Here is an 11,916-nt window from a genome sequence, read left to right as displayed (position 1 = left end):
TTACAAGGGTCATAGGGGTAGCTGGGAGCCAGATAAAGACAGTGGGGTTGGCCTGCATCCTGAGGTTCGTCTTGGCTCTGGTTCAACTTTCATTTTCCGAAAACAGAAACTCTGCTCAGCTCAGACTTACTCAAGGGAGGTGTTTCCCTCCTCCTTGTGACACAGTGCTCGGGGGTGTGGCTGGCCTGCCTTTTATAAGCCGGTACAGCCAGCAGCAGGTATGTGCCGGTCACCATGGGGATGCTGGTGCCCGCTGCTCTAGCTGCTCCACTACTGAGCCTGTTGCAGCAGCAGCTGGGTTCCCTCTGGAGGGGCCTTGCCATCCTGTTCTGCTGGCTGAGAATAGCATTGGGGTGGCTAGATCCTGGAAGGGAACAGCCACAGGTACGGGGTGAGCTCGACGACTACACCCAGGAGACCCAGGAAGATCGGAGGAGCAGTCCTCAGCCCACAACCCCTGTGAGCGTCAACTACCACTTCACTCGTCAGTGCAACTACAAATGCGGCTTCTGCTTCCACACAGCTAAGACATCCTTCGTGCTGCCCCTGGAGGAAGCCAAGCGAGGACTGCTTCTGCTCAAACAGGCTGGTAAGTTCCTGGACCAGACAGAAGCCAGGATGTTCCCGGATCGTTGCACATAGGATGGGTGTGGGCAGGGCTCCATGAACACTAGACACAGCATCGCCACGCAGCTATCAGGCAGCTTTGCACTGGGCAAAAGATGGGCAAGGAGCATTGGGTAGACAAGAAGGACGCCCAGTCTGGGAGGTGGCCTCGCCAGGACCACGGGACTCGCTCCTGTGAGCAGAGGTGTGTGGTCAGTGACCCCTGTTCATCGTCATGTTTGGAACAGAGTTTGCCTACAGGAATCTGATTTCCAGAAACACTAAGTGAGAAAGGAGTGGGGAAACCCAAGTCCTCTATGTGAACAGCCTGGCAGAAGTTTCCCCGTTTTATCTGTATTTCTTGCTGAAAAGTTCTCTCTCTCTTAAAAAGAATTCTGTGTGTACTCGTGTGTGTGTGTGTGTGTGTGTGTGTGTGTGTGTGTGTGTGTGTGTGTGCTGCGTGTTAGTCTGGTCACCTGTTTGGCACAGCAAGCCTGTAAACATCTTAGGACAGTTTCAGGTGTTATTTTGGCCTTAGTCCTGTTACCTGATAAACCTCGATGCTGATTTGCTATGTTGGTTCTCATTTAAACCATGCGGATTCTCCCGACTTCTCCCATCTGGAAGGAGGAGGGCAGGCACTGAGAACTCTCACTACCATGTCCAGTGTTGGGGTGTTGGGGATCCAAACCCAAGTTCTCACAGCTGTCCAGCAAGTGTGTTACATACTGAGCCACCTCTCCAGCCCCAAGGGTGATTTAAAATATTTTGGACAGGCATGTCATGTGCTTTTTCTCCCAAGACTTGCTGCCCCACTCCATCAATTAGTCTCAGGTATGAATTCAGCAATGAAATTCAAATGCAGCAGCATCTCCTCTGAACCTCCTTAGCCTTCCTCCTTCCCTTCCTTCTGCCCTTGTACTCTTTCCAGAATACCTGCTCACCCAGAGCCTGTCTTCTCTTTCTGGTTACTCTTTAACTGAAGCACAACAGATGTGTCTAGGCAGCAAGCATGCTATCTGCACTTCCAGATGACTCCTTCTGTCACGAGTTCTCCCTGGAGCACAGCTGGGAAGGGGAAAAAAATCACTGGCCAGTGCTCCAGAAACACACACTAGCCTCCAGCTCCCACACTGACCTCACAGGGACTCCCAGCTGGATTTCTGATGCTCACATCAGCCTCTCCTGCTTCTGTGCTGTGATAATGAAGTCATACAGTACATATCGTACTGTACATAGTACCACTCAGTAGGATCTGCCTCACTCAGCTCCAGTCTGAACTGGCTCATGACCCACAATAAAGACAGTAAGCCTTGTTATCTCAGCAGACCTACCTCAAGGCCTTGTCATTTATCACCAGGAGTTTAGTAATTTAGCCACCGTCTTTGCTTTCCTAACTGAGAGTATGGTGTTCCCTTAAAATGCAACTTTTGAATTCACCTGCCAACTTACTCATCTAAGCCTTTGCTCTTTGTCAGAACCAGTTCTGAGCCCTGACATGTCAGCTGTTATGAGCTCATATAACACACACACACACACACACACACACACACACACACACACACACACACACGCGGGGGGGGGGGTGGAGATCATGCATTTGTTGATGTCACCAGAGGTATAGGATCCCTGGAGGGAACTGTGAGCTGTTCAAGGTGGTTGCTGAGAACTACATTCTGGTTCTGATGTTCTTTCCTGTGGATCTATCTCTCCTGCCCCATAAATCAATGATAAATAGTGCTTGGACATATAATATAACATAACATATATTATAAACATAAAAATTATGCAAATACAAATAATTCAACAGGCCTTTGGAAAGTGCCAAAATAAAGATTTTCTTTCTTTTCTTTCTTCTTCTTTTTTCTCTCACAGGCATGGAGAAGATCAACTTCTCAGGAGGAGAGCCCTTCCTACAGGACAGGGGTGAATACTTGGGCAAGCTTGTGAGATTCTGCAAGGAGGAGCTAGCCCTGCCCTCTGTTAGCATAGTGAGCAATGGCAGCCTTATCCGAGAGAGATGGTTCAAGGACTATGGTAAGTTTCCTTGGATGACACCTTGGTCACCGAAGCTTCTACTGTATTGTTGACTCCTATGTTTCTTCCAACGAGACTCTAGGCCAGAACATCTGGGGAACCGGGAGAGATGTGATCTTGTTCATTCCAATATCTCCAGTGCATATGGAATCTGTTTGAGGGGCTAGCTCACTTTGTTTCTGTTGGGTGCTAAATAAACAGGTATTGGGAAGCAGATAGCAGAGCAGGTCAGCACACGGTCTTCACTATGTCTTCTAATGTAGTATGCACGGAAAACTAACGTCTAAGCTTCCCTAGTACTGACGAAAATCAACACACTCTATAGCCATATAAATGTCCATGTTAGAGACAGGGGAGGATAGTGAATGCCTTTCATCCAAGAACTCAGGAGGCAGAGACAAATGAATCTCTGAGTTCAATGCCAGAGTGATCTATATCTATATCTAGTAAGACCCCCTCCTTTTATAATCTGTTAGGACTAAGCTGATTGTCACTTAGTCATGTCACATCAGAAGCTCACATCACATAGTCGGGCTGAATTCAGGAGCTTTTAAAATTTTCTGAGAACCCCAATGTCCATCCAAAGTTGTCGGTGCTTGTAGTTTCTTGGGAGCAATACATGACATGACACAGCTCTTGGGAAAAAAAAACTCAGCTATGATTAGTTTCAGTTTAGAAGACAGTTATAACCTCCCCTCAGGGTCTCTTTCTCTGCCCTTGTTTTGTGACCCTTTGGAACTCTGATGTCATTCAAAGGGAAGGCTGTCACTTTTGCCCAGAGACACTGACCAGATAAGCTCACAGGATGCATCTGCAGGGGTGCCTGCAGACAAGGGGGTGGTGCATGTGGGTGAGGCTGTATATGAAGTTTGCACAGGCAAAAAGGATATGCAGAAAAAAGAACAGTAACTCAGGGAGGAAGCAGGGCAGTTCCACCAGATATCTGTGAACAGAAGCACTGGTTGGAGGCCACGAGGAGGTGTGAAGTGAGCGAGAGAGGAGGTGAGAGAGCGGTGGACTGTGTTTAGAGGGTGGACCTGGACCCTTCCTCTATGATCGGCTCAAAATATCTGTCCCCATGGTAAGGAGTGTGGGCAGGAGGATGACTTCAAAACAGTGGCAGAGACTGTCTGCTCAGAAATGGTGGTGTGACCCAGCATCATTGCCTAGAGAAAGAGGAACACACAGACTTCAAAAGCCAGATACGGTCCTCTCTTCATAGTACCCGGGTAGCCGCCAATGACAAATGTTAGCTGACGTTTATACTACACAAAAATGTGCCATGTCCTCAAATTATCCAGGAGACATAAAACAGTATTATCAGTTAAATATGCCTATTTAAGAATGTCTGCAAATAACTTGAAGTTGGATCCACCTGCATGAGGAAAACTGGCCAGAGCCTCACAACTCCAAGTTTGGTGTTTGCCAAGAGTCTCACAGTGAGAGCAAACGCAGAGCAACATACAGCAGGACACATGTGGGACCGCTGTGTCCGGAGAGGACATTTGCTCTTGAGCCAATCAATCCTAAGCCTACACAGGTTCTGCTTTCTTCCAAGCAGGGAGCCTCTGGTCATGTTAGGGATGTCTTCACAAAGAGTGTCACTTGAGTCTGGAATCAGAGAGTAGCATATGGTGCTGCTCACTTAGGCACATATTGTTAAGTGCACAGTCAGTGGGACCCCAACAATATAGCCAAACACTTCCCACTTATGTTTATGCAAACCTGGGGGACACATGGCCCCCCAGCTAAAGCTCACACACACCACTCACTGTGGCCATAGGAGCTGGAGAAGCAGCAGCTGTTTATTCAGGAAAAGCACAGTGTCCTACGAGAGCCTCAGGGCTTCTAGGACAACACAGGGCTGAGCAAAGAAATGGGCTCTGTCAAATCATTCCTCCCAAGTGCCGTGACCCAGAAAGGAGGCATCACAGGCACACAAAGAGAGAGGTGTCAGGATACAAAGATGGACTCACAGATGCTCAGTCTTCTTGTAGCCAAGGCACTTCGGGAAGGAACCAGTTTTTACGTGTTTGGTTTTGAACTTCTGGTTTTCCTTGGTTTTGTTAGAAGACATATGTCTAGCTGCCTCCTCCTGGTCTGATATCCCTTTAGGAATTTACTTGAGGTCAAGTTTGGAACACATTGAGTTGTCTTAAGTCACAGCCTTATTCCGGCTCTCCTTTGTGCCCTTAAACATAGGCAACAGGAATGAAGCCTTACATAGGATGTAGTCTTTTCATGGCTATGGCGAATCTTCAATACAGAGAATAGAGTCTAAAAGAAATTTTAGAACTCTTAGCTTCTATAACACGAAAAGAGATTTTAAGACAAAATAGAGAAGTCCAGGGATTCTCAGTGACCTAGAAAGCTCAAGCTTGGTCATCTACAAGGAATATCTCAGCCCTGAGGATGCCCTCTCTTCTCAGGCAGGGGAAGGCAGGGAGCAGGACAGGAAGAGAGAGGTCACCAGAAGCATGAAAAACTGAAGATGCAGAAACTAGTAAAGAAAGGAAAAGAGCAAGACGATTTTCAACATTTTCTGAGCTCTTCAAATGATTTCCTATCAGAATTCTTAAAGAGTGACAAGCAAGGTGGGGCCTGGCTGAAGGGTGGTTCCTACTCCCAGCTGGCTGAATGGTGGTTCTTATGTGCAGCTGTCCTTCAGTAGGTTTTCTTCAGCCTCTAGATCAGTTGCACCTGACATAGCACAGAGTGTCTGCAAATATTTACATAGTAAATAAAATGTAGCAAGTAAAATGCAGTAAAAGGCACATCAAAAGGAAGCTTATGAGCCAGGCAAAAATACTAGATATTATCTATGAAGCAATTTTATCATTTTGTCTGTGTGCTGGGCAAAGGAAATCTATAATTGGTCATAATTGATAGAAATAAGCTTTATAATTTATATAATCCCTGATGAAGCACATGGAAAATTTGATTAAAACATGCCATTGATTCTTTCTGTAGGTACATTTATGCAGAGTTTAAAATTGATCACGTTAAGGAGCTCTGAACTTTTGTTATACATGTATGTATTTTAAAGATAATATACACACCACATGTAAGTCACATACACACTTTCATGTGTATAAGACAGGGAATCACAACATTTTCTAAAACTCCACTGGGAAGCCAATGGGTCTGACTGTAAAGAGATGTAAATGAAATCAAGGACTCTGGGAGAATTGTTAAAACTTATTTTTTATTATCCTTTTGCTGCAGGAGACTACCTGGATATTCTTGCTATCTCCTGTGACAGCTTTGATGAGCAGGTTAATGTTCTCATTGGTCGTGGTCAAGGGAAAAAGAACCACGTGGAAAAGCTCCAGAAGCTGAGGGGGTGGTGCAGGGATTATAAGGTGGCTTTCAAGATCAATTCTGTCATCAATCGCTTCAATGTTGATGAGGACATGAACAAACACATCAAGGCTCTGAGCCCTGTCCGCTGGAAGGTAAGTCCACACTAGAAAGCTTGACTTTAACAAGAGAATCTTGGCTCGCCCACACTGAAGGCAACAAGAACACCAAGGTTTCTGAAATTTAGTAGCCAAGACCTTGGCTCTTCTCTCTGTTGGGTTTTGCCTCACTATTCTTTGTCTCATATTCTGTTTACAAAATCTTGGATTAGTTTTCTTCAGGACTTGTCTGAAGTAAATGTCAAGGCCATATTGAATGATTGGAGATGTTCTGAAGAATAAATTAAATAATAATAAAATAATAATAATCATTATTATTATATTATTTGTAATATTATAATATGTTATATAATGATATAGTATAAAATTATTATTATAAAAACATTTATTTCCATTCCTGGATTGTGTATGGTGGATGGAGATTAGATGTCCTTCGTGAGTTTGCATTGAATTATTTGGTGACAGAAAAGTCTATGAAGCAAAGTCAGCCTTTATTTCAAAATGCATTCCTTACAACTGGCCCAGATAGCAACCCCTGGAAGTCCCAGGCTCACAAAGATACAAGCCAGCCCATCATAGGTAGGACCCATAAAACACAGGGGAAAATCACTGCAAATTCAAATTTTCTACAGCTGGCTGCTCAGAACCCATTAAGGAAGGTTGCTAAGAAGGCAGCTTCTTGAACTGCCCCCTGCCTTGGCCTGGTCGGGAGGGTTGTCATGTGCATACATTTTTAACAAGCAGCTTGGTGACTCCTGTGTAGTTCCTTTAAATCTGTGCCTGGTGACAGAGTAGACACACCTAAGGGTAAGATCTGGGAAATGAGTTTTGGCAAAGGCTACATCATGGAGGACACATGTTCCATGACATTTGTATGTGGAGGACATGGGACTGTAGGAACATACCTAGCTGAATTGCAAAACATTATGGAAAAAGTTGCGTTTGACTATATTTTGAAAGCAAGGAAGAATTTCCACATGTGGGCTAACCCAGGCAAGAGGGTCCCAGCCAGTCAGTGTCATGCTCACCCATAAAAAGCTGTCCTTTCAAGGTCACCTTTGATCTGTATACAGTGAGTCACACAGTGGGGATAACAGATGATATAATTTTTCCTTTGATTGGACTGCAATATGTTTGGAGGTAGGTGTGGGGGAAGCAAAACATACTATATACTTTAGAGACTCCTTTTAAAAATAGATGTATTAAAATAAGATGTCAGTAGCACCTTTGGGTGCAAAGTAAATAGGAAACAATTAAAGAATGATGGGCAGTAGAAAGAGCCAGAACTGACCAATGGGGAGGCAGAGATCTATGACAGAGGATCCCAGAGACCTAAGACTTGCCTCCTTTAGTCATCTGTCTGTCATGCTGTTCATCTTTTCAATTACTGCCTCTCACTCTTCTCCCTGTACCTCTTATTCTTAAAATTCATCTATACACTCTCCTCCTTGCTCTTCTCCCATGGCCCTTTTTCAACAATCTTCTGCCTCCCCACTCGGGTTTCCCGACTGGTCATGTCAAGATTCTGGTCGTCTTGTGGTAAGGGTCAGTTCCCACTTCCGAGAGATCTCTGGTATCTGTGGCCTCTTCATTGATGTGGACAATGTCCCAAGGGAAAGCGTCTTTACTTCCTCAGCTCCATCACTGTGGCTCAGCCCTCCTACTGTAAGTCATCACAGACTTGGCAGTAACTAGCGGTTGTATTCTGAGCTCACTAGTGCTGACCTGGGTAGGCTCACCACTTGGGAAGTGTTTTCCGTTCGCTGCAGACTTGGAGTGAATGATGGTGTGAGGCTCTTGGCTCTATTCTCTTCCAGGTTTTCCAGTGCCTCCTCATTGAGGGTGAGAACTCGGGAGAACATGCCCTGAGGGAAGCAGAAAGGTTTCTTATAAGTGATGAAGAATTTGAAGCATTCTTAGAGCGTCACAAAGATGTGTCATGCTTGGTGCCTGAATCGAACCAGAAGGTTAGATGCAGCAAAGGCTGCCTTGTTCACTACCACATATCCACACAGATTCTAAGTGGGGAAAGAGGTGACTTTCTCTCCTGAGAGCTTTGCAATGTGCCATCTTGTCATTGTAGACGTTCTGGAAGGAGAAGGGAGAGGAATACAATCCTAGAATCAGAGAGATGGAGGTTTATTATGGACACCTGTCATCTGGGGGTGGGGTTCTTCAATGACAGTAATTTCTTTTCTACCCAAGAATGGGTTTGACCAGACCACCTCAGAGATGATGTGATTAAATGTATAATCATATGTTAAACTCAATATAAAATTAACATACATACACACACACAACCTGTACATGTGTCAGGGCAGCATGTGTACAGTGCTACAACATTGAACAAAGGTGTGACAGTTTAATTATTGCCCTCAGCATCATTACAAATGTCCCTTGCACCCTCTCTAGTGATTATATTAAAAGTAGGATAAAATGCAGAAGAAATGGTTTGCTGGATCTCAGGGTCTGTACAGAAAGTTGCCAAGGAGAAGAGTTGCACTACATACTTTCGTTATTTTATTGGTGGTTTTCATTTGTTGGTTTGGGTGATGGTGACTTCCATAGTGTGTTACAGAGCAACTAGTACATAGACTATGTCCCCTGCATATCCAGAAATATTAACTGGTCTAGAATGTGTCTCCTTTGGGAGAATGCCTGCTGGAAGTTCTGGATTTAATCCCCCAGCATAGCTAAAAACTGTCACTGCACATCTGTAGCTCAGCATTCAGAAAGTGGTATCAGGAGGACCAAATACTCAAGGATATCCTTGGCTAGGTAGTGAGTTCAAGGTTAGCCTAGGTTACCCTGAATTCCTGTCAAAAAGGAGGGGGAATAGAGGAGGAGGAAGAAGAGGAAGGAAAGGGAAAGGAGGGGGAACAAGGAAAGAAGGAAGGAAGAAAAGAAGGAAGGCAGGGAAGGAGGGAGGGAAAGAGGAAGGAAGAAAGGAAGGAAACAGGAGACAGAAAGAAATACTATTAATTGCTGCTTAGCCTTTATTAGGAAAAACAATTGTCAAAACTTCCCTACAGACAGCACAGCAGTGCCCAATATACCCGAGTCTCAAGCCTCAAGTAAGGTCACAGTAATGTTGGGAGCTTCAGAACACGATCCTTTGCAGAGAGCAAGACTTGAACATTGAAAACCTGGGAGATTCCCTGAATGGTGGCCACTGTGGTGGGACTGAGAGATGCAATAGCTTTCCTGGGAATAGCTCCATGGTAAAAGGAACAGCACTTAAATCAGGTCTCAGTGTAAACGTTTTTTGGTCTGAGGCAGACAGTCCAGAATGACTGGAAGGACTGGACCCTGCAGACTCTCCACTGCTGGGGCCACTCCAAAGACCTGAAAAAGATGGAGAAGGTGAGAAGTAGAAAAACATTTCAAGGCACGGACACATACCATAGGAGGGACAGCCAGTGACACATACAAAATGTGTGCTAGATTTGAACTAAAGTTTGATTCTTTTTTCTACTGCAGATGAAAGACTCCTACCTTATTCTGGATGAATATGTAAGTATTCTCCACAAGCTATAAAATCGCTTTACAGTTAGCAGAATGAGAATGCCAGAGATGTGCTAAACTGAGATCCTTCAGAACACATCTATTATGCCCAGTGCTCCTCGGATGGTCACTGTCACCATGGTACTGCCATGGCTTCACATGCCACCTTCCCTCTATGCACAGCCCAGGCATTATCCAGGGCTGGACTGGCACTAGCCACCATGATATGACATCCCAGGTAGCCATGCCTCTGCAGATGTCCCAAGGATGTCCCACTCAGTAGAGCCCTCCATGTGGTGGTCTGTGTGGGTTGCAGGGTTCTTCTGTGACAGCCACACTGTCACCTCCACTCCGCACTGTCTTGGATAACTCGAGGGCTGCCAACACCTGCTCTGCAGATGAACCTTGACAATGGGAGGAAGTCTTATTGTCCCCTGTAGATGCCACCAGTGTTATCTCTGTGACCATTGCTCCCAGAGGAAAACCCACCCTGCTTTAAAAAGGAGTGAAATCATGCTTGCTTTCCTTTTCTTTGTTGTTACTTAGAACTTTAGGATTTATAACTTCTGCTGATTTTCCCCAGAGGACAGAAGTTTTATTCCTGGCTGTGTGTGTGTGTGTGTGTGTGTGTGTGTTTAAATGAACTACAAAAAGAACAAAGGGCACAGTATTGACCTTGGCTTTTTGAGAAATATTTGTCACAACTTTTATGTTTTGTTATTTTTCAAAGTGATCAATGATAAATTACAGTAGTTTTAATTATTGTCCACATGAATTTTATGCAGTGTAAGGGGGAAAGTTACCAGACATGCTCAGGTTATGGAGCTAAAGAGGAAAATGGAAGCTATTTTAAAGTATAAACCGTCAGGACAGACTGGAGGCTTTGACCCACGTTCTTCAGTGATCGATGTGATATCCTCATGGTCATAACAAACACGGATGAATCAAAATCCCATTTTATTCCTATTGGATAACACTGCAGTTCAGTGTGTGCTACCTGGTGCCCTACAGCGTTCAGGGAAACACAAGTACAAAGGCCTCATTCCTGCCTACAATGTTGGGAAGGAAAGTCAAAGGAAATCAGATGGATAGCATGTTCTGGGGGAACTTCTCCTCTTGGCCCAGCCCTTGCCCACCTCGGAAGCCTCTGTCTTATCCCCTGTTCCTTTCAGGAGAAGTCTGTGTGGGGGTTCACATCACACACGGCTGCCATCTTACTGAGGTCATTCAGCTGAACTTTCTCACAACACAAGGCAGCAGCCATTCTGCTTGGGGCTCTCAGTTACCTCCATGCACAAGTCTGACAAACTCAGACATCCTCACTTAGAGAAAGTCTGTTCTTCCTGTCCTCTCCACTCCAAGAAAGGTTCACATCCTCAGATTGTAAAACTGTACTGTCCATGACACCTGGCCCCTTCATATGTTCAAGCCACCCTCTGTATGGCTGTGTGTTGAGTGAGTTGGGGATGGATGGAGACTGAGGATTTTAAAGTTTATCTTAGATCTCAATACACACAGACCATCTTTGGGATGTCAAGAAATACTTTTTTTAAGAAAATTAATTTATCTTATGTATGTGAGTACTGTAGCTCTCTTCAGACACACCATAAGAGGTCATGGTATATCATTATAGATGATTGTGAGCCACCATGTGATTGCTGGGAACTTCTTGAAGAGCAGTCAGTGCTCTTAACCACCGAACCATCTCTCCAGCCCCCAGAAATACTTTAGACAGGAAACCCTCTGTTGAATTTTACAGAATAAGCCAGATGGAAACATCTTCATTTCTACCTTACTTTTCTTCAGATGCGCTTTCTGAACTGTACCGGTGGCCGGAAGGACCCTTCCAGGTCCATCCTGGATGTTGGTGTGGAAGAAGCGATAAAGTTCAGTGGATTTGATGAAAAGATGTTTCTGAAGCGTGGCGGGAAGTATGTGTGGAGTAAGGCTGACCTAAAGCTGGACTGGTGAAGCTGAGACTGAACGGAGGCTCTGGCCTCTGGAAGTCCACAAGCAGCAGTCCTTCACCACGCTACATCTTCAGACTGTCCTCGGACTGTTGTTATTGAAAATGCAGTCTGTTCTTTTTCTTTCCGTTTGACTGAACTAAGAAAGGAGTAAAACCATTCTGTGACCATTTTTTTTACGACAGATAATGGTCCTCCACAGAGATGGAGTTCAGTTCCCAGAGGAGCACGGTCCCGTGATCCCAAAAAACAAACATTTCATTTGTATTTGAGATTTTACGGGGATTTTTACTGTGAATCCCATGTTTCCTTTTCCCTTTTTGCTCCCTTTAAGAAACTGCGTTATTTTCTGCTAACTGTACCAGGTTTGTGAGCAGGAAACT

At 44.8% G+C, this 11,916-nt stretch overlaps 1 protein-coding gene across 1 annotated transcript; it reads left to right on the top strand.

The window, feature by feature from the left end:
* Positions 1-234: 234 nt before the first annotated feature.
* Positions 235-11,537, top strand: RSAD2 (radical S-adenosyl methionine domain containing 2; the record flags this gene model as incomplete). The annotated part of the gene is made up of 6 exons (XM_080936755.1): positions 235-589; positions 2,482-2,643; positions 5,869-6,098; positions 7,880-8,029; positions 9,543-9,575; positions 11,373-11,537. 6 exons carry the CDS (start codon positions 235-237, stop codon positions 11,535-11,537), a joined length of 1,095 nt encoding a protein of 364 aa, XP_080792881.1.
* Positions 11,538-11,916: the final 379 nt, after the last annotated feature.

The sequence above is a fragment of the Micromys minutus genome (assembly GCF_963924665.1).
Source record: "Micromys minutus genome assembly, chromosome: 1".
NCBI lineage: Eukaryota > Metazoa > Chordata > Mammalia > Rodentia > Muridae > Micromys > Micromys minutus.
The sequence above is the reverse complement of the archived record's forward strand: the minus strand, read 5'-3'. Positions and strand labels throughout refer to the sequence as shown.